The 27,627-nt window shown below is 40.4% G+C and overlaps 1 protein-coding gene across 2 annotated transcripts; it reads right to left on the bottom strand.

Moving 5' to 3' along the window:
* Positions 1–5,413: 5,413 nt before the first annotated feature.
* Positions 5,414–15,767, bottom strand: FIP1[V] (FIP1[V]-like protein). 2 transcript variants are annotated; one of them, XM_083068119.1, is made up of 9 exons: positions 14,892–15,767; positions 13,235–13,488; positions 12,141–12,267; positions 11,996–12,064; positions 11,737–11,883; positions 11,463–11,564; positions 11,023–11,363; positions 8,840–10,466; positions 5,414–6,651 (listed from the first exon to the last, which is right to left on the bottom strand). In XM_083068119.1, the coding sequence occupies exons 1-9, from the start codon at positions 15,624–15,626 to the stop codon at positions 6,100–6,102; spliced, it is 3,954 nt and encodes a 1,317-aa protein (XP_082924245.1). In that variant the 5' UTR covers positions 15,627–15,767; the 3' UTR covers positions 5,414–6,099. The 2 variants fall into 2 exon arrangements, with proteins under 2 accessions (XP_082924245.1, XP_082924246.1); XM_083068120.1 differs by having other exon boundaries at positions 13,235–13,482.
* Positions 15,768–27,627: the final 11,860 nt, after the last annotated feature.

Below are 27,627 nucleotides of genomic sequence, written 5' to 3'. Positions count from 1 at the left end.
AACCTTAGTGTGGAGGAATATAGGCAAAAAATGGAGTTGCTTATGCTAAGGGCTGGAATTAGGGAAGAAGAGAGAACCACCATTGCTAGGTTCCAAAGTGGTCTTAACCTAGAAATTAGGGACAAGGTTGAACTACTACCCTATAGAGACCTTAATGAACTAGTTCAACTTTGTGTGAGGGTAGAGCAACAACTTAGAAGAAAGCCTAGCTTTAGGAAAGAAACTACTCCCTACCCTAAGAAGGACTTCAAGAAGGAGGGTCACTCCTCTTATTCAAAGGATAGACCACTAGAAAAAGAAAAACAAAAACAAAAACCTTCCGATGAGCCTAGAACTAGTTCCATTAAGTGCTTTAAGTGCTTAAGGAGGGGACACATAGCTTCCCAATGCCCAACAAAAAAGACCATGATCATTAGGGGCAATGAGATCCTAAGTGAGGAAAGCACTTCATCTTCTTCATCATCCTCAAGTGAAGAAGATGTTAGTCTTAGTTCTAGTGAGGAAGCACCATGTGAAGGTGACCTATTCATTGCTCAAAGGTTACTTACCAACCAACCCAATGATCAATCACAAAGAGAGAACCTTTTCCATTCTAGATGCAAAATTTTCAAGAAAACTTGTTCTCTCATTGTTGATAGTGGATCTTGTAATAACTTTGTAAGCCAAAGGTTGGTTGATAAGCTTAACCTAACTACTATAGCCCATCCTAAATCTTATAAACTTCAATGGCTTAATGAGGATGGACCTATAGAAGTTAAGGATCAAGTAAATGTTCCTTTCTCCATTGGAAAATATAAAGATGAAATTTTATGTGATATAATTCCAATGGATGCAAGCCACATTTTACTTGGAAGGCCTTGGCAACATGATAGGAAGGCCATTCATGATGGTGTTACAAACAAAATTCGCCTAGTCCACCTAGGCAAGAAACACACCTTGACTCCTCTTTCACCTTCACAAGTGTTGGAAGATCAAGTATTTATGAAATCAAAAAAAAGAAAAGAGGAGAAAAAGAAGGTTCTAGAGTTGGAGGGTAGTGTCTCCTCCAAGGAAATTGTTCCTAGAAGTCAATTTTTAATAAAACATTCTATCAAGAAATGTCTTCTAGTTGAACAACCTTTTCACCTTCTTAAAACTAAAAAGACACTACTCTTGGAAAAGAGTAAGGAGGATAGTGTCTCCTCCAAAAATTTTATGCAAAAGGAAAGTCACTTTTTAATTCAAAATGATTGCAAAAAGACTTTTCTTCTTCATAAAGATTTTAGCTCTTTTCCTACTGCTGCCACAACCTTAGAGCTTAAGATCCACAACCTAAATATTTTTGAAAATAATGGATCTCAAGTTCTTAGTCTTGTGAAGAAGAAGTGGACTTCCCCTAGTTCTACTTCTTATGCTACTACTTTGGTGGTGCCCAAAGTAGACAGTCATTGTCTATTTAGGACTTCTCTTACTTTAGTTGTTCTAATAAAGCACCCAACCTTTGGTTTATATTGTTTATTAGATACATCTCATAGTGTCTTATTTTCTACTTTTGATCTTAAGGGAAGTTCAAACTTCTTTGAACTTAATTTTACTACTTCCCTTCAAGACCAAATTAGATTCTATGACTTTTCTAAACTCTTTACACCCTCTTCCATGATGTATCTAACATATAATATGATCAAGGGTTGTCTAGGTAGTTTCCTTATTATATTCACTTTGTTTTCTTGTAAAAGCCTAGGTTACCACATAGGGTACTTTAGGCAAGATATCTTAGTATATAGGACTACTTCATTAGTTTCTTATAGTTTTAGTACTTTAACATCTTTTGGATTTAGTTTTACACTTAGACTACACTATAGTGAGGATCCTATTCTTATGCTTAGAGAACCCATCCATCCAAGTCTAAGAACCCTTGGTAGTACTATAGAAGGGATTCCTCATAGGGTGCACTTTCCACATGTATTATATGCATATTTTATTACTAATGCTTTGCTTCTTATTTTTGTAGGTGATGCTATCCTTGTGGAAGGACCACGAGATTTGAGGACAAATCCTTTCGAAGGGGGAGGGTATGATGGAAATCTAATCCCCAAGGATCCATTTGGAAGAGGTAAGACCAAGAAAGGTGAAGGTTGATCCAAGAAGGTTCACCCATGAAGACCATTGGGCCTTTAATTAGGTCCATAGTTAGGAAGCTAGAAGAGACTTCTAAAGAGGAGGTGCTCAAAGACCTTTGCTCATCATGAGCATTGATTATAGTTCCTCTTATTAGTCTCTTAAGTTTCCATTGTACATACTTGTATAGTTGTTTTCTTGTACCTTGTATATAGTAGATACTTGTATAGGTGTATTTTTGCCTTTGTATTTGTGAGGCACTTTATTTCCTTTTTAGTAGCTATTGTATATTGTTTCTAGGGTAGGTTACTTGGACACTTGGACTCCATTTAACCTAACCTAGAAATACATTCTTTTCTTAGTTTTCTAGTAGTAGGATTGGGAGTGGCATTAGCAAGCTAGAGAGTGCCATTAGCAAGCTAGAGAGTGTTACTAGCAATTTAGCCAAAAGGTGGTCCTAGGCTAAAATTTACATATTGGACTCATTTTACTCCTAATTTTTCATAGATTTGATTTAGCTAGGTTCCATTCACATTGGATGAACCTAACTAAACCAAATTAACAATTTCAAAACCGGTTGGAGTAAATTAATTCCAAAGAGCCACCCACCTAGATGTGTTCACACTTGTGTTCACACTTGTGTTCACACTTGTGTTCACACTTGTGTTCACACTTGGCAAATTGCTTGGTTCTTCTCAAGCTTAGAAGCTTGAAGCACAAGCTTCTCCTTAGCTTGCTTACTAAGCAAGCTAAGTGAGTAGCTTGCTCTCCAAGCCTCTAGACCATGGATGGTTAGCTAGACCTTACCATGGTTCCTAGTGAACCATGGTTAAGACTAGCTTGCTCTCCAAGCTTCCTACTCCTATATTTTCGTTTTTCCTTCATTGTAAAACACTTTTGATGAATTAGAGATTGTATTTTCTGAGTTGAGATCAGATTTCTCTCTTCCAAAAGTCCCTAAACCTCTTTGAGTGCATCCAATTCTCTTATCCCTTCATAGAAGAGTGTGGTGAGAATTGAAGGGGCTTATCTCTTCTCCAAGGAGTGGCGCCTCTTGGGAGAGTTTCTCCACCAACCGTGGTGGTCATAAGGCCTCCTCCTCCATAGGAGACCTTAACCAAGCATAGGAAGGATCAAGGAGTTCAAGGTCTAGGGAGGAGATTGAAGGAGACTCACATCAATCCGGGTTTCTCCAACAAGTTTTCCATCACCTAAGGTTAAAATAAACCAAGGCATGGTTTAAGTTAACCTTAGGTGCCAAAATTTGAATTCAAATTCAAATTTTGGGGTCCGTTCATGTGCTAGGCTCATGTGCATGTGATTTGGTGTGCATTTGATTGGAATTTGAGTCATGCCATGTGCGCCACTCCCTTGGCCGGTCACATGGGTCAAATGCCATCTAAATGCAAACTAAATTACATGTAAATGAGGTGGCACATGTGCTTAACTAAACCTAATTCTAAAATGGCCGAAAATTACAAGGCCCAAAATCCTATGCTACTTGGCCAAAATACAAGGCCCACAAACAAGAATTACAAGCCCAATGGACTAATCCTATTCTACATGTGCTTTAGTGCACAACCCAACTAAAAAGCACTATAGCCTCCATCATCCCCTCTCTCTTGAAAAGGATTTAACCTCAAATTCATAGATGCATCTTCATGGTCATTGGTGATGAGCACCAAAATCAAGTAGCTCAAGCTCCATGTCAAGTTGAACCTATTCTAGAAGATTTAGTTGAGCAATAACTTTCTTTAGGGCTTGTGGATGTAACATTCAGAAGGTCAGCTAAAATAAGAAAATCGACAATTCTTAGTGATTATTAAGTGTATTTACAAGAGTTTGAATATGACTTTGGAGTTGAAAATGATCTTGAAATGTTTTCACAAGCAGTTGATAGTTGTAATTCTAAGTTGTTGTATGATTCTATGAAAGAAGAATTGGATTTTGTGGTAAATAATGAAGTTTGAGATCATGTTGAGTTGTCTAATGGAGTAAAATCTTTTGGGTGTAGGTGGATTTTTAAAATTAAGAAGGACTCACTTAGCAATATTGAGAGATACAAAGTTTGATTGGTTGCCAAATGATTCTCTTAAAGGGAAGGAGTTGATTATAGAGAAACTTTTTTCTCCTATATCTGTGAAAGACTTCTTACGCATAATAATGACATTAGTTGCTTATTTTGACTTGGAATTACATCAAATGGATGTGAAAACGAATTTCTTAAATGATGACCTAAAGGAAAACGTTTATATGACCCAAAGGTTTTTCCTCAAGTGGTGAGGAATGCTTAGTTTGCAAGCTCAAGGAATCAATATATGGACTAAAACAGACATTTTGTCAATGGTATTTGAAATTCGATAGTATTATCTCATCATTAACAATATAGATTAATGCATGTACCACAAGGTTGATGGAAGTAAAATTATCCTTTTAGTTTTATACGTGGATGATATTCTTCTTACAACCAATGATTTTGGAATGTGACATGAGATGAAACAATTCCTTTCTAAGAATTTTGACATGAAAGATATGAGTGAAACATATGTTAGCCATTAAGATCCACAAAAAATAGATCTTATGAAATTCTTGACTTATCTCAAAAGACCTATATCGTCAGAGTTTTGAAAAAGGTTTAGGATGAAAGATTATTCATCTATTATAGAAAATATTGTGAAAGGTGATAGGTTCAGTACCTTAAAGATAAACATGAAAGGGAATAAATGAAAAACATTCCATATACTTATATTGTGGAAAGTCTTATGTATGCTCAAGTTGATAATATATATATATATATATATATATATATATATATATATATAGGGAGCATATCAAGTGAGAAGAATTTATTGTGAGAGGGTTAAAATATAACCCTTAGATTAATCAAGTGAGAGAAAATTTGGAATTTAATCAAGTGAGAGAAAATTAATCTAAGGGTTATATTTTAACCTTCTCGCCCTTTCATAATAAATTCCTCTCACTTGATATGCTCCCTATATATTATATATATAAAAGCAGCATCCACACTGCCGGACTCATTGCTAAACCCAATTATACAAAATCAGTTCACTCTTGCTAGTTGCTAATCCAAACCTGAGCCACGTAGACCAAAAACGCTTCGAATAATGAACACCACCGGAAATGATACATAATTTGCTTTAATTAAAGAGAAAATAGATAGAAGAAAAAAAATATTTCTTTTCGTTCACTTTCTCTTCAATTAAAATTTCAAAATATTTTTTCCTCTCAACCAAATGGAACCTTAATTTCATATGAAGATAAAATAATATAGATTACATTTTATGGAGGTTAGATCTGGGAGGAAATAAATTATGATTTTACTTTCTTTCATTACTTGTCGAAATCCCTAGCCAATAACTAACTACATGTCATTTGATCTCTAGATACAACAAAGGCTCATTGCTAAAGTCTCATGATTCCAGCATAAAAATTGTAGAGATAGAGGAAAAATGAGTAATCAGTACCTGCTTACAGTCTACAACAGAGAAAATAATCCATGGCATCTATAATTCAATTTAAAGAACACATTTGAGAAGCAGGCAGCATGCATTTCTTTGGATAGCCCTTCACCAAGTTGTTCCAAAAGCTTTGACCTGCCAGGCCTCAAGTGGGAGGAGCCAGTATCAGGCTCAATGCCTCACCAGCCATGCCAATGTTTTCTGAATGTCATTGCATCCAGCTTTGGTCACGTTCACTCATTACCCAGATCATCCAGGTAAGAGCCATATTTGGACACCCAAAATATGTGCCACCTGTAGTGGTAGTTCATGTTTTACATTTTACTTGTATATTTACAGTGTACAATAAATGTATAGGTAGTATGGTTACAAGATGACATTACTGAAGTACAAATTGTCCCAAACCCATGCGATTCTCAACATTCAATAGAGATTAATAAGCATGGCTGGCTTCAGGGTTCTAGAAGAAGAAATAAAAAAAAGACCAAGCTGAAACTTTCCCACGCCAAACTAGATTTTTTATTCAGTTGGTGATCCATCTTCTTTTCCGGGCAGGTCGCTCTTGTTTGACCTCTGAATCTATTGGATTTTCACTTTTGGCAGAAGGCAGAGGTTCACTTTCTAACTTCTTGATGACAAGGGCCTCCTTTTCACTAGGCATCGGGAGCTTGAACCGCTCGCTGCGCTTCTTCAACCGCTCTACTGTGTCAAGGTGCCGATCCCCCAATTCTTTTGTATCAGCATCCTTATTCTCCATATCTGCAGAATCCCTTGCTTCAGCCGACAAGTGATGTTGGTCATCAACATCAACAGGTTTAGCAGGTTCCTCTGCAGGTTTCCCAGCTTCAGAAGACCCATCATTGTTATCCTTATCAATGTCCTTAAACTTCAAGGAAGCAGACTTGATACTGAAATCCCTTTCCTTATGGCTTGTCCAGCGTTCTAATTTAGAACGTCCTCTGCGAGAATCTTGCTGTTCATCTTCTGAGGAAACGTCTTCCCGCTGTTTTCTGGACAGGCGATGCCCTGGAATTTCATGCTGAGCACGTTCTTCATCACCAGATCCTTTGAAGCCCTTCACAAATAGAAACTAACAATTACAGAAAACAAGAGCAAATATTTCTAGCGAATAATGATAATTTTCCAACATCAGCAATAGCTTTTATGCAGAGCAACACATTGAAGAGCACTCCACAATCACTTTTTTGTTCAGGTGACAAGGACAGACCAAAGCAAAATGTAATTAAAATAAGAGACAATATTTCCTAATGAGCAAAGTCTCAACGAGATCCCTGCTAACCAGGGGTTGTTCAGATTCAACTTCCATACAGGATTGCATAATTTCACAATTTTGTATGCAAGCTTCAAACCCTGGTTTGGTGAGATCACTTTAGGATAGTTGGATAAGCTCATGAAATAGTTGAAAAAAATTTCAGGATCTCAGACAAGCCACTGTTTAGATAGTAGCAGAGGAACTCATTTGTTCTTGAAATTTAAAGAACCCCAGTTCTAAGTTTTTTTTTGGCTGTTTCCCATCCCATCTTTGTTCCCCTTTGATTTGAGTTGCTGTCCCACTGTGTTCGTGGTCGCACAACTCCAAGCAATGCTAAAATTCTGTAATGGTATCCCCTTTGTTGGGTCGAGTTGATCGAACTTGGTGGTGCTGCATGGGTTTTCATTAAGATGCTGTTGTGCATCTTGGGTGGCTGGGTGTGACTATGGTGAAGCACCCACATTTTTCTTTTCTAATAACATCTAGACCTGGACCCAAGGCCCAGGGCCAGAAGACTAATGATTACAATATTGCACCCTTGGGAGAGAACCCACAAAGTTTTGGCTGTGTTTTTGGTTGTTTTTTCCATGTCTTTCAGTTTGATGTGTTGATAGAATTAGAAATGGACCAGGTTAGCTCAGTGAAGAAGGATTTCTCAAGTCTTATAAGGAGTATTCTAGTCATATTCCTGGCCACCAAAACACACACCCCTCTTGCCTAAGACTGAACATCTGGATCATGTAGTTTGCAAGATTAGATATTTGGTGGCCCAACATTAATAGAATTTGATACCATAATAGAAATAGAGCACACCTAATTCAATCCCAAAAGCTAGTTTATATGGGGAGAATTGTCTAGATTTTATAACGTATTCTAATCATATTCTTAGCTAATGTGAGAGATCTTGAAAAGAAGCATTTTAAACCCTTTATAGTTTATACTATAAATTGTAACTTTATTATGGTTTTTTAATCGGACTTCAATTAAATGAGTTATGATTTGAAGGTTATTTTTGTCTAGTTACATTAATATTATTATTTTACAAATACAAGAATATAATTTTGTATTTTAGATAGAATATCGATTCTGACGACCTTACTACTAACAATATAACACCTGTTAAATACACTTAATCATCAAGTAAATTTAAAAGTGAGTCTTAAACCCAATTACTGACAAATAAACAAAAAACAAGCTTTATCTTACTAGTTAAAATCATCAACATAGATCAAAGGATACTATTGAATACTTATCAAATTTTACTAATCAAATTTCAAGTTTTCAACAATTAATTTCATGCAATGTCCTTTTATGGTATCTCCAAAAGTAGCAAATTACTTCCTGTTAACAACTTAGAATTAACACAATTGATTCATTAATTGATTCCAAAAGTTTCAACCAATCAAAAGTCACTTGGACAATATTTAAAGTGCAATCAAATAGGGTTACAACAAAATTTCTCAACCAAACTATCAAAATAAACAGCAGAATAATACAAAATAATTTTTAAGATAGAAGCTTGTCATAAATTGTCAAGATAATTAAGAGTGTCTCCCATAATGAAGTATGTAGTAAATTCAATTTATCAATAGGTGGATTGATTAAACCTCATCATACATTCTGTTTTAAAACCACCTAACTACTTTCCAAAAGTTGCGTCTTCAAAGTTGGCAATTCTACTTGGACAAAAAGAACAAAATCTTGCCTCGAAAGGGCATATATTTTAATTTCTACCACCTCCCAACATATGAAGATGGGAGGGAGGAATAGTGAAAATGCAAAAGCTAGTTATTCATGATTAAGTGTGCCTTGGCATACATTATGTGGATTGAACCAACACTTCTAATATTAGCTGTAACTAAATTGAAAACTCAACATAATTCTAGGCCTTCATGATTCTAAGGGTCACATATAGAGAATCCTCAATTTCATGTAAAAAGATTATTTTACTCTCCAGGTAGTTTCACGTTTCACATGCAAGTGTGCATACCTTTTCATTGGTTGGACCACTTTCATTTTCTTGACTTCTCTTGGACAGGCCTAAACTATTAAGGTCACTAACAACACGTTCTTTGCTTTTCCTTGAGCCTTCTCTATGCTTAACTTTTTGGTTATCTGAAGTATTAGCAACACGATCACTACGACTACTTGACCTTTCCTGCCTAGATCTCCTTTCCTCGGTAGTATATTGGTTTCCACGGGCAGAAGTATCATCACGGCCCTTATGATGTAGACTTTCATCCTGAATTCGATCCCTCCTCTTCAATTGGTCATTGTGCCGCATTGCTTCTCTGGATTGGTATTCTTTCTCAGAAAGTTTATGTTCATCTTTAGCCCTAACATGGCCAACCCATGCTTTTTCTTCAGCTCCACGCCCACTTCTTATAGAACTCCGTCCTTCTTCTCTTTCACGCTTGGGTATGTGTTCTTCATGGGACTGTTTTATCCGATGCCCCTCCTCCCTATCTCTTTGCCTATCACCCCTCTCCCTCAGTACCCAAGCTTCATCTTTCTGCCTAGCAGCATACTGATCATCAGGATTTTCTCTAATTCTTTGCAGGTCATCCCTTTTCCGTGGATCCAATACTTCATCTCTATCTCGCCTGCGTCGATTAGCATTTTCCCTGTAGCCATGCAGAATTTCTTCTTTGTCAATATGCTCCCTCCTAAGATATTCCTCATCCTTTCTCCTCTTGCCATGGTAATCCTCAACTGCTTCATACCTAATCCTCAAGCTCTCATCTCTTTCCCTATGTCTTGAGTCTCTAGACCCAACATCCCTATCATACAAAAGCCTGTAGCTGCTACCATTATCCAACTGTTTTCTTGAATGAAGGCTATCTTCTTTGTCATTTCTCTCATTTTCTCGAACCTTAGCCCTATCCCTCTTTCTAGGTTCATCATTTCTAACCCTTCTGCTGTAGAGATCATCATCTCTCCGTGCCCAATCTATGTCATAGTTGTCCCTTTCTTTTTGCCCATCAAATCCATCAGTGTTTGTGTGCAACTGAGGACCTGAGCTAGGATGCCGGTCCTTGTAAGGGTATGGCCTCTCTCTGCCTTTATGTATCATGCGATTTCTTTCTGGTTCTTGCTTTGCATCATGCTCTCTTCTATAAAATCCCTGCTCAATTTCATCAGGGTGCTGTCTGATGCTATTTAGATGTGCCGATCGTGGATTCTGAAGTACTTCTTCCTCAAAACCCTCGCGCCGCTTCTGGTTATCCCTGCTGCTTGCTGATCTTGCTTTGCTGTTATCACTACTTTTTGCAGCTTTTGAGTCATCCCAATCATCAACTTCATCAAGTGAAGGTTGATCAACTTGAGAAGTTAATTTCTGTCTCTTTGCTACACCATCCTCAAGGGTGTCTACTTTGTCTACTGTTTCCTCCTTTTCCAATCTGGAACTTCCATCAGCTGTCCCAGTGTCCTCAAGCTCAGTATCTTTGTCCTCCACACTAGACTCCTTTACATCCTTAATGACAGGGGATGATAAATGTGTACTATGTCTAACTTCCATGCTTTCAACCGACTCTTCTTTTTGATTGTTATCAGTTGCCAATTCTTGAATAGGAGTTATAGGAGGAGACTGACCACGCACTCTTCTTTGCCTCTGCCTGTAAATACAAAAGTAAAGATATGTCTAAATTGCACACGAAGATCACCAAGCCTATTATGTCCAGAGACCAGCTTACCAAAAAATGCAATTGCAAATAATAAAATATGTTTCTAGTAAAATAGAATTTTGACAAGTACACTAAAGGATGTACACAAGAAAATGTATAACGAAAGAGATGATATTTTTTATTTTCTTTAATATAATTTTGAAACAAGAAAAACTGCTCTCTCTCTCTCTCTTTACTTTAGCTTTTGAGCAATTGCATGATCCTTGCCTAAGATTCAGGTGCCTTTTTTTTTCCAAGACAAGACATGTTGAATATGTATCATTATGGTTTATATCATGTTCATAATGTGCTTCTCCAACCATTCAAAATTTAACTGTTTCATTATCAGATAGTAATTTAATTCAAGGCAGAATCACTGTAACCTATTGTCAGTCTCAGTCATAATCACTAACCTCTAGTTCATGGGGCATAATGTAAGGCTACGGATAAAGGTTGACATTTTCAAATTATTTTCTAACAGAATAATGATTATACACTATTTAAGTACCTCTCATCGTAGGAGGAGATGAAATTGCCAGCACGGGACCTAGGATTTTGGTCCCTTGAACCAGAGTACTCAATTGGCTCTTCCTGTGGGAAGAACAACTTTTCATTTCCATTGGGCATGTTAGCAGGACCAGAATTTATAAATGGCATTCTTCTTCCTGCAAGCTCTTTCTTTCGACCATTATAATCCTGTGGAAAACCATCAAAATACTCGGGCTCCAACCTTGGAATTTCATCTACATGATCTTCTCTAAAATCATCTCTATGGGGTTCTCCACCCTCTGTTGGATCTTGAGCAATTCCTGCAGAGGAATGGTCATCTTCTGTATCCTGTAAAACAATCTGTTTACAAAAATACTCAGTAATGTGTACAGTACATATGCAGTAAAAAGGGTTATCCAAAAAACCATATATGCTTTTTAAATCATCAAATAGGAATACCTCGATGATGGCATCTGAATCACGGATTCGAGGAGGGCGGGTATCAATGGAAGGAAGCCTATCACCATAACCACCTTCCACCTGTATTGCTCTACCAGTTGGCTGGTAAAAAACAAATTTATTTGAGCCTAGAGACAGAATTGGATAATAAAGGGGGAAATATCTACTACAAACATAATATGCTAAAGCAGCCCAGAAAGCACATAGAAAGCAGGTATATGGACTTCATATGAGAGAAATTGCTATAAACATAAGTGTTTAGACAAATACATACTAGTGGTGGTCGCACACGTCCAGTCCCAGAACCTTTCATAACATCGCTTTGTCCGATATCTGATTTTAGAGAATTTGCATTTTCAACAGGAACATCATGTATACCAGTAGCAGCAGCTAATTCAGGGGGTAAGTCTGGATCGTACTCCTGAAATGAAATCAAATATATGATTAACTTGATAAAAAAATCAGTACACAAAAACACCTTGGGAAATTGAAAAGGAAAGGGAACAAAAATTAAAATATAAAAGCACCCCTACCTGCTCTGTTCGACCACTCTCATAAACACGGATCTTGCTTTGCATAGTAGACTCCAAGCGTAGTTGCTCCTAAAAAGTCAAATACAAGGTTTTTTCAGTCTATGCTAATTTGTAGAGAATATTAAAAGTATGCTAATAATTTTACCAGCTGTTTGCAATAGTCTTTCCAGCTGTCCTCATTCAAACCAAAGTTGAAAAAATCTGATGTATCGACATTTGGATATTTCCACGGTTTCTCCTCAAAACTCTCAATATCAACATCAAATATAGTCCTGAAAATGATTGACAGGTTTAGATAAGCACTGACTAGATGACATGACGCAAATGATATTTAGTTGTAAATGGAAAAAAAAAAAATAAAATAATGGAAGTAAAAGTATCCTGCAAGAGAGCTGTGATTTTGTTGTAAGATTCTAACTCAAAAAGATTGATGCATGTAATGTCAAACTTCATACATTAAAATTTATTTATCAGCAAGGTAGTTTGCCAGAGAACAAGTTTATCCAAAAGAAAGTGCACTGCTACATGAATAAAGTGCAGGAGTGAGCAATTCTATTTATATACCATCCAGGAGATAAACCATAAAACATAACAAGAAAATAACAGTTGTTTGAAATAAAGATTAGGGTTATTGGGAATTATGATATTTAATGTATCATTGACAAGATTAGAGTTACGGGGAATATAGTTTAATTCTTTATTATTGTTCTTCTAAGTGTAAGATGTCGTATTTCTTTTGTGTTTGTGTATTAGAATATATTAGAATGCTGAGTGCTACACTCAAGCAATTCATTCCGCGAAAAGAAAATAATGAACTTGACCCAACAGTAGCCCAACAGTCATTATACAAAATAACATTTTCATTTTATATTATTAAATCAAAATTAACTAAAGGTCAGGCATGTTTGTAAAGATCTAAAAACAAAGGAAAGGAAAAAAAAAAAAAAAAAAATCTAGCCACTTTCCACTCGTTAATGTGTTTAGGACTCAAGACACTTCAATCCTAAATTACAGTGCCACTTAACCATTCAAAAATGCTTACATGAAGTTTTTGAGAAAGCTCATATCATGGGAAAAATAACTATTTTTTATTTAAAAGAAGACCCTACTCAGCAAGCTTCTGGAAAAAGATTATTATTATTTCAGAAAAATAAGCTAATCTAAGTCACTTGAAAACCAGGGTCTAGTACAACTAAACTTAAACAAAATGAAAGTTAGTTTATGAAAATTTAAAATTACTTGTGAGAAGGAAGTGTGAATTCCAATCCACCACCAATACCCCGCCCTGCACCACTGTTGCCCCAACCAGGTAATCCAGGACCTGCATGAAAACCTTTTTGCATAGCAGCAGCCCCTTTCATTCCAAGTGGTCTCCAGTCCCCTCTGCCTCGACCAGCCATGTTAGCGAGTGGACGAATCTGACCAGGAGGCCCTCCTGGAGCCGAAGTAGTAGCTCCAGGCATTAGTGCTGCACCAGGCCTAACATACTGATACTAAGCAACAGTAAAATAACAAACTGTTAGACTTCTTCTATTTCAATAAGCCATAATTTATCATATATTCATAAGCAAACCAAGAACTGTCGTGAACCAACCACAAATGAAAGATTCAAATATCTTGAGAAAATGCAGCTAGGTTCTTCCCTTCATTAAATTTTAGCCTTGAGATGAAAATCATGAAATTAACCCCAGCAAAACTGCAGCGATGTAAAAACAATCCCACTCCGACTTGTTAGGATCAAAGAACTTCACTTGAAAGACCCCAATTCAATTCAAGCTGTAAGCAACCCCCCTTGATGGGCAATTTGTAAAAGCCACATGTCAAGCCATATGACCAAGGTTTGTGAAATGCCTGGCCTTTGAATTGTGGTAGCCTCTCGTTTTTTAGGCTAAAGTATATTTTTGATCCTTTATCTTATTTTTTTATATTTATTTTATCTATTAAAATGTTCATTTTGGTCCTTTATCTTTTATATTTGAATCAATTTGGTCATTTTAAAAGAATGATAATTTTCAATTTTGTGACATAATTTTGAATCAATTTTTGACTGATTCAAAATGTAAAACTTGTAACATTATATTTATCTATATGAAAACACAATTGACATTTGAATCCAAAAGAGCTATAAATATATAGAGAATCATGTGTAAAATATATTCCATGAACAACTAGAAAATAATATGAAATTAGATATTTTTGAAATTTTGTTTTTCACCATATTTATAACATATTTGGTTTGAATTTCAATTGCATTCAATAGTTTTCATATAAGTGAATCATATGAGACAAATTTCAAGCATACAACTGTTAAAAAGGCTTCAACAGAATAGTTAACAACAAAATGATCAGTCAAAGTTCCAAGTGCATACAGTAGACATCAAACAATTTTTCCCCCGCCACACATAACTCAATCCTTGAACCCAAGCTTCTGCTACTATAACACCAAACTGAGTAGAAAAAGCACGACTACACACACTAACTACTAAAAAACGTGTACACTAATCTCCATGCACAAAGCCCTGCTAAATAATTTAATGACAGAAAGAAGCAGAAAGTTTTTCCCAAGCAAAAGACAATTAGGCAAGGCAACAGGAATCATTGATGAGATACCAATTCCAACACAGCCACCTAGGTTTCCATTACCACATCATTTTCAACATTAGATTAATGTTAATTGTCATCACCAAGGCTTGTGGCATGCCCTAGCCTTTATTTTTGTACGATACATAATGCCAGGTGATTCAATTACAAAATCATCAAAGTCAATTAGACAAACAAATCAATCTCCTACATCTAGTTGTACAACTACAAACACAATTTTGCACTTCAATCCACACTGCAAAATCCCTGAACACAAGCAATGCCCTTTCAATCAACACAACACAACAACACTGACCTTAAACTGGGAATGAAAGGGGTGGTATCCATGATTGCTATACCCAATCTTCGGGGCCACCGCGCCCCCGGCCTTGGCCAATTCAGCGGCGTCCTTCCTCTCGCCGCCCTCGCCGACCACCGCCGCATTCTCGCCCCACTCCTGCTCCTCCGCAGCCTGATTCGGATCAGCACCCACAATCACAAGCCCCTCATCCTCATCCTCCTCTTCCTCTTCACCATCCCCCATCCCACCCCGCTCCATGGCCATGTGATTGTTCTCGTTCAACACTATCTTCAAATCATCCTCGCTGTCGCTGTCCCAATCATCGCCCTCGCCGCCTTCCTCAGCCGGCGCCGCGCCGGATAGCCCCGGAATAACCGGCTCCGAGCCGACGTCGCCGCCGTCGTCCTCCTCCTCCTCCTCGATGTCGAATTTCACGTCCCTGTCCATCGGATCAACGCCCTCGTCCGTCGCGGCGAGGGTTGAATCCTGCGGAGGCTCCGCGTCGAGAATTTTGGGCGGTTCCTCGGCGGCGGCGGGGGGCAGCGGGTGTGGGTCGGGGGCAGGGAGCTGATTGGGTGCAGGGGAATCGGGTGGGGGCGCATCGCAGGGGATCTGTGCGGCGTTGAGATTGAGATCGATGGAGGGGGGTGCAGGGGAAGATTGGTGGGGCTGCGGCGCAGAGGATGAGGGCGAAGCGAAGGGGCGGAGGACGTCGCTGTATAAATCTCCGAAATCGTCGTCGTCTTCCATTGGATGAAGAAGAGGAGAGTTGGGACAGAGAGAGATAAAGTGAGCGCCTACGTTGAAGAGAGGGTTTTGTAGGTTTGGCAACTGATGCTACAGCTTCGCTTCTATGGACTCAGCTTCGTGTTTGCCTAGGTTAAACCACCGTTTTAGTTCTTTATAATGCACTAACTAAACAATCTCAAAATAACACATAAATAAAGCTATTCATATAGACTAATTTCATTCTTAAAACGTTGCCACCATGTGAAGTAGTTTTTTCTTTACATATATATTTTCCTCCCTCAAATTTGTAATAATTTTTTTAGTTCATCAGATTACATGTAGCATCGCCCAAATAAACACATTAAGTCACCAATCAGAGTTTATCTAATATAATATTTGTAATAACAATTATATTAGTAAAAGAATATGCTTAAAAAACATAGTAAAGGATTATGTGGGACAAATTCGTGAATTTTGTGGAAGATATTTACTAATCATGTTTAGAAAAATGACTAAAATAGATTGATTTTAAAATTACATAGACTCAAAAGCTATATTTTAATCTCAGAACAAAAAAAATAGTAAATTATTATTATAATCTCTTTAAGTGTGAGACACAAAAAATTAATCCGTGAATGAATCACAAATTTAAATTAGTCTCCAAAATTACATTTCGTTCATTAATTTGGTCCAAATGATAGTTTTGATTACTAACAACATCAATTGATGAAATTTGTCACATTAAGTGTCATTTTGGCACTCATCCTTCCTAGGTAGCCTTTCAACCCATATTTATGTCATGAGAATTAATTTGAAGAAAAAATTTCTTTCTCCTCACCTTGTCTTTTATCCTCCCTATTCTTTGTCACCTCTACTGTCACCTTCCCTTCTTTGCCTCCTGTTGGTGGTGAATTTTGGTTTCTATTTTTGAATTAACTAAATTAGTTCGAAAAGGCTTGGTTGCGGGAATCAACGATGACAAAGGTAATCGAGCTGATTTGGTCGTTTACGAGGAACTGCAAGGTTGTAAGGTCCTCAAGAAACGACTTTCCCTTTTTTTGTAAAATAGGCCTTTTGATATGTAATAAGAGTTGGCATGAAGTTGATCACGGAAGAATACGTACATGATGAATGAATCAATCAATCGCCTCTCACCCACAAGGATACTTCTATGGAAGGAGTTCCCCTTTTTCTATGTGAGGTGGGGCATAGGAAGAGTGGAACCTAGATAGAACATGAAGTGTCGACCTCGAATGCCGATACAGTTATCTTGATTACCTAATTGTACCATTGCCACATATAGATATACATGAAGGTAGCTTGCTTCTTTTCTCTTAGGCGACTACCTATACATGTTATTCACTAAGAAAAAGTAATGAATGGTTCTTTGCTTATTAGAGCTACTAGTCATCAATTACTTTTTGAGTGCACATAATAGATAATATAAAGAGTAAGGGAAAGAGAGAGTGCACACAAAGAATTTATATTGGTTCACTCTTAACCAACGAGCTACTTTCAATTCTTTCTTACACTAAAGAAATTCACTACTTAACTATTGAGTACAAATCAAGTATTATCATTATTAAGTTATGTCGCCACCGGCCCAAACGGGCCTCGGCGGTCGCGAAGACGGTCGAGCTCGCTTTTTATTTTGGTTTTGAAAATGTATTGGATTATTAGAACGACTTATTCTCAAACTGAGACCTTGTCGATCTTATCCAATTTATTTATTAAAAGTCTCACCAATCCATGTTAATCCCAAGCGGGACCCTCCATGGATTAGTGGTTTTCGTAGTAGAAGGGTTCGTGGAGTCGCCACCAATGTTTTACTCAAAACATTGGAAAAAGAGATAAGGCAATTGATTTTATAAATCAACTTTGGCCATTACAACCAGAGTCGGGTAAGGGAGTCGGTTACGCGTGGGGAAGGTGTTAGCACCCCACAGCGCCCCTTTCGGGTTCCCTATGACAGATTATTTCTAAAATAATAGCGTAAAATTACTAAATTACCCCTATTTATTATAAGCGATTATAAATTAACTATCTACATGATGACAGTTTAAATATGCACACAGAAAGCAGTAAAAGGAAGGATTTAAGAAGAAACCTCTTGAAGCGTGCTTTTATATATTGAGTAAAACTGGGAAGCTTTTTGGCGTTCCCTCGCTCTACAAGCTCGCTCGCTCCTTCCTAAAAAAACTTTTAACTATGGAAATCCGGAGGATTTCCCTTCGACTAGGTTCGATCCTCAAGCAAAATGGCTCGGGGCTCAAGAACTTTGTCGGATCAACTCTCCGAGTGATTTCTAGGGCAGAACACTGCTCAAAAACCCCAGAATACTCAAGGAGAGGGTTGAAACTATCTGAAAAGTGTCCAATGACGTCCAATTGACGTCATATTTATAGGGAATAGGCGCAATACGGCCTACAGAAGCAATACGGCCGTATTGAAATTTTTGAACTTCAATACGGCCGTATTGAATTCAATACGGCCGTATTGAAATTCAAAAATTTCAATGCGCCCGTATTGAGTTCACTGCGGCTGTATTGAAACTTCAATACGGCCGTATTGATTTCAGTACGGCCGTACTGAAGTTTCAGAAACTTCAATACGCCGTATTGAGTTCACTGCGGCCGTATTGAAGCTTCAATACGGCCGTATTAAGTTCAGTACGGCCGTATTGGGCTTCATTCCCTCCACTTCCTTATTTTGAGCTATTCTAAGACCTCTAGACCTACAGAGAACCCTCCTAGGGCCTTCCAGGAGTCCTTCTGGCTGATCTTCCTTCAGTCTTCGAGAGTCTTCAAGCTTTATTTCCGACCCGGACAATTTTAGGGGTCTACAGCTGCCCCCCCTTTACTTAGTCGGACGGCCTTTTGGTGTACCGGCTGACAAGTAAAGGAGTTGACCCAATTGTCCGGGTGATGTGCCGACCTTCTGACTTGTAATGTCTTCCAGCGGAAAATTGTTGAGTAGCCTCTCCAGGTGGGTGCATACCTCGGCGCTTCTGACATCCTCGGTAGCTGAGTTTACCCTCTCCAGGGTCAACTTCACTCGACGCCCGAGCCGGAAGTTGGACATCAACGCACCTCTGATGACGCTGATGGTTGAGTACCGTCTCTCCAGACCTAGCCTCACTCGACGCCCGAGCCGGAAGCTAGACACCAGTGTGTTAACATCACCCTGATGATTGAGTACCGCCTCTCCAGGCTCTGCCGCTTAACATTTGGCAGTTGAGTTTGCCCTCTCCAGGGTCTGCGTCTTAACATCGGCAGGTGAGTTTACCCTCTCCAGGGACTGCGTCCGTGTCTTCTGATCACTTCGGCAATGCGAGTTTACCCTCTCCAGGGACTGCGTCTTAACATCGGCAGCTGAGTTTACCCTCTCTAGGGACTGCGTCTTAACATCGGCAGGTGAGTTTACCCTCTCCAGGGACTGCGTCTTAACATCGGCAGCTGAGTTTGCCCTCTCCAGGGACTGCGTCTTAACATCGGCAGCTGAGTTTGCCCTCTCCAGGGACTGCGTCTTAACATCGGCAGCTGAGTTTACCCTCTCCAGGGACTGCGTCTTAACATCGGCAGGTGAGTTTACCCTCTCCAGGGACTGCGTCTTAACATCGGCAGCTGAGTTTGCCCTCTCCAGGGACTGCGTCTTAACATCGGCAGCTGAGTTTACCCTCTCCAGGGACTGCGTCTTAACATCGGCAGCTGAGTTTACCCTCTCCAGGGACTGCGTCCGTGTCTTCTGATCACTTCGGCAATGCGAGTTTACCCTCTCCAGGGACTGCGTCTTAACATCGGCAGCTGAGTTTGCCCTCTCCAGGGACTGCGTCTTAACATCGGCAGCTGAGTTTACCCTCTCCAGGGACTGCGTCTTAACATCGGCAGGTGAGTTTACCCTCTCCAGGGACTGCGTCTTAACATCGGCAGCTGAGTTTGCCCTCTCCAGGGACTGCGTCTTAACATCGGCAGCTGAGTTTACCCTCTCCAGGGACTGCGTCTTAACATCGGCAGCTGAGTTTACCCTCTCCAGGGACTGCGTCCGTGTCTTCTGATCACTTCGGCAATGCGAGTTTACCCTCTCCAGGGATTTGAGATAATTTTTGTCTCCACAGTCCACTATGCTGCTTTGACATTTTTTCTGATTTTGTGCCGCTGAGGGCTGGATAACGCAGGGATCCGTCTAGGGGATGTGCAGTCATTCATAGGTTTCTGTGCCCCAACTTGCATTGCATTGTTGGTACCCATGGGGAATTTCTGAATCCTTGGGGTGTGGACACAGATGCTCTCTCTTTGAGTTGAGCGATGCCTTTTGTTTGGCTGACGTCCTTTGACGTTGGTGGAGTATCCCGGTTGTCCTTATTTGGGTGACTCTTTTCAATTTTCTGATTTTGTAGCCTCTGTGTAGGCTGTTTATCCACTGGGGATTTTGTCATTCATTTCTTGACTGGCCTCTTCTGTTAGGCAAATAATCTTGATGTTTGATGCTTGGCTGGATGCCGCATTCCGCTTGGGGAATATTTATTGAGATTTTTTTTTATTTTTTCTCCTTTTGTAGGGATGCCTCTTGAGTAGGCGACTGGGGATTAGTTCAGTGTTCGGCTGAGTGCCAGATTCCGCTTGGGGAATACTTATTGATATTTTTTATCTTTCTCCTTTTGTAGGGATGCCTCTGAGTAGGCGACTGGGGAATGAGGGATCTTATGTATCCCAGAGTATTATTTAGGAAGCCTCTACAGGCTTAGCCTCGCTCAGCACTTTGAGTCGGAGAGCTATCTTCCACTGAGGAAGTGTTAAGTCCTTTGACTTGTATATACTGTTTGGATGATCGCACTTCCATTGGGGATTGCGTCGATTTTGCTTTGATAGCTCTCGCTGGGGATTTTTCCGTGAGCTTGAGCTGAGGTTCCCTCTGGGGAGTATTATTTCTGCGAGCCTCTCCAGGCTCAATTATTCTGCATAATGTGGAGGATGTGGAGTGTTATTTTGGTAAGCCTCTCCAGGCTCAGTTATTCTGTACAATCTGTTTGCTGGATTTTCTATATCCTTGCCTTTTTTCATTTTCGGCTTTTTCTGTATTTTGCCTTTTCTTCTGATTTGGCTTTTTCTGGTATTTTGCCTTTTTTATGTTTTTGGCTTTTGCTGTACAGAATTTAAATTGCTAGAGAATTTTGAATTCAAAAGTGGCAAATTTCATTACTAAAAATGAATTTGTACAAGGAAAATTTGAGAAATGGGGCTAAGCCCAACCAAACTAATGCATGAAAAAGCAAGAAAACAGAAGCCAGTCTTCACTCCTCTGCCGGCGGGTCCTGTGGCGGGTCCGGGAAGCGACGATGCATCCAGACGGAGAGGTTGTCAAACCCCTGCACCAAGGTGTCTAGTCGAGCATCTGTACTCTGCTGCCATGTGCCGATGCTATGCTGAAAAGCATCGAATCGAGCATCGATGCTTTGCTGTAAAGCGTCAAAGCGGGCATCAAAGTAGGCCCTATCCGACTGCGAGGTGCCAGTCTCTGGCTGTGGGCTGCCATCGCCCTCAAAGTCGAGGTCATTGAGGATGTCGGCATAGGCATCGGGGCCATCTACTCGTACAAACCCTCCAGCTGATCTAGTAATGATCCTCATGCTAATCAAAGTGGTAGCACCGATCAGCTTTGGCGCCAGCGCCCTTGGCTCTTCGCCATCGGGGCATCCCCATGTCTCCGCCAGCTGTGAAAGGAGTGGGGCGACCAAGATATACCCCTATCTAGACTCTCCTCCCTCTCGTGTCCCCAGCTTCTTCACATGCTCGAGGAAGAAATATCCAGGGTTGGCCTTCCGTCCGGTGGCCATGCAATATAATGCCAGCAGGTCTGGACGAGTAATCGACTCGGGGCTCTTGGACCTGCCATGGATAGTACTGGTAAGGATCTTGTGGCAGATCCGAAGAGCGGTCGGAAGCCGGGAGCCATTTACCCCTGAATGGTAATCCTCTCGGCCAGTGAGCAATCTCCACATGTCAACCGGAGTCCACTGATCAGGCCACTCGCATATGGCATCACGAAATTCCAGCTGATCAGTGCGGCTGAAAAATCCTGCCTGGACATTGAACTCGTCCAAAGTCAAGGAGCGGTACCCCTGATTCATCCAGAAGTCAACCGAGCAGACATCTTCCCCATAACTGTTCGTCGACTCAGTAACACCGACGGAGGCCAGGAACTCCTTCATGGCTGTCAAGTACAGCTGAGAAGGGGAATCAAGGAGAAATCCCCATCCTATGCTGCCGAAGTAACCCCTGACGTCATTCTCCAAGCCCACTGCTCGGAGAAGGTCAAAGTCGAGCGCCCTTGACGGCTCGAAGTTGAATGTCTCTATGAGCTCCAGCCGTTGCCTGTGTCGATCCGTCATCTCACGTCGAGCTGGGGCTCTCTGTCTTTTTCGGGATGACTCTGCCATTTCTGAGAAGTTGTCTAGGGTGCACTCACAAACAAAATATGCAGAGAATGAAGATTGGTATGCAAAAATGAGAGGAGGGGAGGCTTATTTATAGAGAAGTTTTCGCCAGTACGGCCGTATTGAATTCAATACGGCCGTATTGGCTTTACCGTTATTGTACAAATGTGGCAATCAATACGGCCCGTATTGAATGGAATACGGCTGTATTGAGCGTCAATACGCCCGTATTGTGTTTAATACGTCGTATTGAATACGAAACGTTGCTTCAACGTTCACCTTGATACGCCCGTATTAAACTCAATACGGGCGCATTGATTTTTTTTTTTTTTTTTTTTTTTTTTTTTTTTTTGAGAAACAGAGAATAAGTGATCTTCCAGTACACCTATCATCTGTATGCATGTATGCAGTATATGATGCACCTAATTCTATTTGATTCATTTTTTCAAAAGAATTAATCGATGCGTTCTTCTGTTTGGATTTTTGCCATTCCTCTAGACGAGCTGTGCTCTGCCGATTTCTGTTACCGAGGAATGATGCGTATTTGATTTTGGTGTCATCAACCAAATGATTCTTCCCTTTCTTTAGAAGATGTGTCAACCCTCCTATTGACCACTATATCTCCATGTTTCCACTAGATTATTCAAAAATCGTTGGGACAAGAGAGAAAAGAAGGAAAAGATATATTTTCAAAAGTTTGTGTTTTAGAGGGGATTGTTTTATTTTTTGAAAAATGGATTTTGTAAGAATGGCGGGCCAATGGTAGGCTTAAGTGTTTAGGCTTGTTCGATTAAACACTTATGAAGTTAAGCACATCTTTGTTATTAATGATTGTGCTTTGACAACTTGGATAACTTTTCTTGAGCTCCTTGTTGAATTCAATTGATGGTACCATCATGGATTTATTTTGTTTTTCTTTTTTGACGGCCCTAACTTTTGCCTAAAACACCCATTCGTGATGTCTTAGCGGGCTTTTGTTTTTGTTCATTTATTTTGTAACCCTAATTTTTGCCTAGGTCACCCCTTTTCGTGGGATTCCTAGCGGGTTTTTGTCTTCATTTTGTAACCCCAACTTTTGCCTAGGTCACCCTTTTGTGGGATTCCTAGCGGGTCTTTTGCTCTTATTTTTGCGCAGTCCCCTTTTTGGGTTCCTTGCCGAGCTTATTATCTTTAGGATTTCTTTATCCATGATGGCACTTATTGAGGCCAAGAAGAGGTGCTCCAAGCTATCATGCACATTTCCACATAAAAATGATGCGGGTTTATTGATTATTAAGACGATTTTAACCTCACTTATGTTTATTCAAACAGGGTTAAATGACGCGGTTTAGAATTTTATTGCAAGCAAGAAAAGAAGCAATAAAGAATTAATGAAGAATGATTTTATTATAATCATGATGGAAACATGTGCCCTATCGAGGCTCGGGGGTCGGGCTGTCCCCGAGGAGTGATCTCTAATAGTCACTGAATTTACACATCCCTATTAGAAGGAAAAGGACACTTGATGACGACAGCTGGCCTTGACGTTTGTGAACCAGCCTTCCTAAAGATCTGGCTTAAAGAACGTCGAGAAGGATCTTGATTCCTCTTCGTTCTTTGATCTTCAACAGGGTTGTATCCTAACCCTTGTTTCCCCGGATTGTCCTTGATAATGGGTAGCTCCGGGATTCCTTGGGAGTACTTGCCCAATCCTTGTCCTGGCAAGTATCCGTTATTTGTGAGCATATGAGCTACCTTCTTCATTTCTCGAGGAAACGTTTCAACATTGGCAATTTCCAATGCTTGGAAGGCGGTTTCCAAAGCTTCCTCTGCTGCATCCACATAAGGTATGTTGGATGGCTTGCTGATGAGTATGTCATCTTCAGCTTGTACAGTCACCAGTTTGTCACCCACTATGAACTTGACTTTCTGGTGGAGCGTAGAGGGTACAACTTTCGCATCATGAATCCAAGGTCGGCCGAGGAGACAGCTGTATGCAGGAGTAATATCCATCACTTGGAATTCGACATTAAAGACGGTGGGTCCAATTTGGATTGGAAGATTGACTTCTCCCACCACTTCTCTTTTAGAGCCGTCGAAAGCTCGAACGATCATGTTGCTTGGGCGCATTTGGACTCCCTTAATTGCCATCTGATCGAACGTTCTTTTTGGCATCACGTTCAAGGAAGATCCATTATCCACCAAGACCTTCGCGATGTGATACTCCTTGCACTTTACAGAGATGTGCAAGGGCTTGTTATGGTGCGGTCCCTCGGTGGGGATCTCTTCATCTGTGAAGGTGAGGTGATCATTAGCCGTGATGTGACTAACAATCCCCTCAAATTTGTCTTGGGATATGGTGTGTGATACATACGCCTCGTTCAAGACTTTCAACAGAGCTTGCCGATGCGGTTCGGAGCTTAGGATCAACGACAACAAAGTGATCTTCGCTGGTGTCTTGTGAAGTTGATCCACAATGGAGTACTCGCTCTGTCTGATGAATTTTAACAGCTCATCAGTCTCCTCCTCGGATTCTTTTTCCTCGGTTTTATCTTTTCCTTTTTCTTTATTCTTGGGAGCTTTATCATGAAGATCTTCGGGAGTGTAGATCCTGCCACTCCTAGTCATGCCCCCAAGTCCAGCGATATTGGAGATATCACTGTCGGCAGAAGTATGGATGTCGTATATCCATGGCACAGCCTTATTCGATTCGTAAGGGAAAGGTCTTGGAGCGACAATCCTTAACGGCGTGGGACCTTCCCCTTTTTCTGTCTTGATTACCAACAACGGCGTTGTCGTGCGTTCGCTTTGCGCAGTTGTTGGTTTGCATTTTATCACAAATGGCGTGCGATCCATTCTGAACATACGCATCGATTAATTCTTTCTTTTTATTAATCTTTATTATTAATTACCAGGAGAGATAAATGCAAAATGAATGACTAATGAGATGCAAAGGCAATAAATCTCAAAAATACGATTTTATTCATTAAAGAAAGTGTACAACTTTTATACAATGCTTTGAAGCAACTTTTTACAATAAGAGAAAAGCCGGTAAAAACCCACAGGCGGGTTCATATTTCTTTGCCATTCATCTTCGGCTTCCTCGACATGACGACCCATTGCTTCAATCTGCGTATGGACCGCTTGGCTCATATCGTCACTGATTTTCTGAGCCTCCTTCGCTTTCTGAGTATAGTAGTTGATCATGGCCTGTAGCTCATTAAGCTCGTCTTCGGCTCGATCCTTCTCCTCTTGGAGTTTGGCCATTTGTGCCAATCCTTCCCTTTCCTTTCTGTGGAAATCGGAAAGGTTTGCGGCTTGTCGTTGAGCGACTTCCCGCCATTGCTGTGCATCGGATCGAGTCAGAAACAAATCATCTTGCATGTCCTTGATCAACTGTGCCTGCTTTGCATGCTCGGCTTCAAGGCGTGCTATCTTCACATTGACTTCTTGGAGTTGACTACTCGGTTCAACTTTTGGCATTTTGGATGCCCGAGTAGTCTCCTCGTTGAGGTTAGCACACTCATCCTTGAGCCGCTCTATCTCATGGTCCTTCTTCTTGCATTGCCTTTGAAGACCATCAATGGTGAAACTGGATTCTTCGTTTTTCTCTTCAAGAACTCTCATCTGAGCTCCCATGATTTCCAGTTTCTTGGTCAAGGCGTCGACCTGTTCTTGCAACATCCTCCTTGTAGTCGTGGTTGCACAAGAGGTGGATGGTTGTGACACCCCCCTCTCATTCCTCCATTTCTCGTAATCAATGGAAACGGACACCCGAGGCTTTTCAAGCTCGAGATCTCCCTCATAGGTTGGTCTCTCCCACGCTCTTATAACAGCGTGCATATCTCTCTGATGCTCGGGATCGAAAGAGAAACACAACCCTCCCAGCTCCTCTATGGTAGGAATGATTTGGGTCCTCATTAGTTGTCTCATAACCAATTTAGGTGAGTAGGTTATGCAACCTCTGAGGCCCATCAACGGTATGCTCGAATAACTGCCGCATCTTGTCAATACATGGCTCGGACGGAACCAAGGGCAAACCCACGTGAAGTGCTCGATACTCCACTGTTCCATCTCATCCTTCCACTCGGAAGCATATCGGCGGCAGACGGGGATCTTTGAGAAGCTTCTCAACGGATCGGGCAAAGTCCCCATGTGACTAGAGGCGTAGAAATGTGTGATGCCCCATACATATAACAAGGAGGTGCAGCATCGGATGATCTTCCCTTGCTTCTGTTGAGATAGATGAACAGATAGCAAGGTGTCAGCAAGAATAGCGGGCACGGGACTCTTCATATGCACGTCCCAAGCAAAGAAAGCGTCCATCGCAGCATGGTCCACTGTGTTAGCGTGAAAGGGGAATAGGATCGTCCCAAACACGGCTAACGCAAGAGTCTTGTTGAAAGCTAACCAATCTCCCTCACCAGCCAAGGAAGAAAGGTGGTCTTCGATCATAGCAAGCTTCCAACCCTTGATACTGCCGTTCCCTACTAAGGCAGCTGATCGTAGTGGTAGTTTGACCTGAGTGGCTACTCTCTCTACGGCCACATGGTTCCCCTGAAAAAGGTAGACCCCAGCTGATTTAGGCCACCGTAACATGAGCTCGTACTCCTCTAGAGTAGGAACCAGGTCAAACTGGGGGAACTCAAAACAGTGCAGATCGGGACTCCAGAAGTGAACCAATGCCCTCAGAAAAGCTGGATCCACACAAATCCTCATCAAATCGAGAACTCGCCCATAAGATTTCTCAAACTCGACGCGAGCCTCTCTTGACATCAAGGTACAGAGGTGATCCAACCTCTCAGCACGGTATAATAGGAAGTCCACTTTCTTTAATGGCCTTTGCACCTCCCTAGACCTCTCCATAATCTACAATACAATGCATGATATGAGATGATGGCGATGAATATGCATGCATAGTGTTTATTCAACTAAGCATTATCATGTTTTCGGGATATTCCTAAGATGATGCATGATATTGCTTGGTTTGGATAAATACGTATTTTTTCTTTTTGAGTATTTTGTATTTTTGTATATTTTGGGTGAAAAGGGAAACTACCTATATGAATGCAATGGAGGCAGATGTTAACACCATGTACTAGAAAATCTTTATTTCTATTTATTCTTTTTATTTAAAAAAGAATGTTGTATGTTTAAAAGGTGCAAATGTATGCTCATACAATGTCACATAAAAAATGCACACACAATTCACTCATCCACGAACAGTCACGAGCGAATCACGAGGTAGGGGTATCCTGCAGAAATGGTGCATATTCAAGGTGGTTCTAACTGTTCTCACCAGTCCAAGGCCCCCAAGGTGCCCCCATTATAGGGACCCAATTCCTCTCATCGTAGGTCGATGGAAAGCTCCAACGCACCGTCGGACTCAAGTTCATGGTTATCACCTTGAGTGATGTTTTCCGACAACGGTCTACGGGCACCTATAGACCCATTCGACAACCGGCCGTACTAACATCCACTCCCTATGGTTAATCACCCATGCCCCCGGGTATAGAGGGAACTGTTGTGTGCAAAGGTTTGTGTGCAGTTTTTATTTCAAACAATTGCGGAATTTAAACATACAACAGTTATTTAAAGCCATATAATAAA

Source organism: Cajanus cajan, chromosome 2 (genome assembly GCF_000230855.2).
Source record: "Cajanus cajan strain Asha chromosome 2, NIPB_CcT2T_4, whole genome shotgun sequence".
Lineage (NCBI taxonomy): Eukaryota > Viridiplantae > Streptophyta > Magnoliopsida > Fabales > Fabaceae > Cajanus > Cajanus cajan.
The sequence above is the reverse complement of the archived record's forward strand: the minus strand, read 5'-3'. Positions and strand labels throughout refer to the sequence as shown.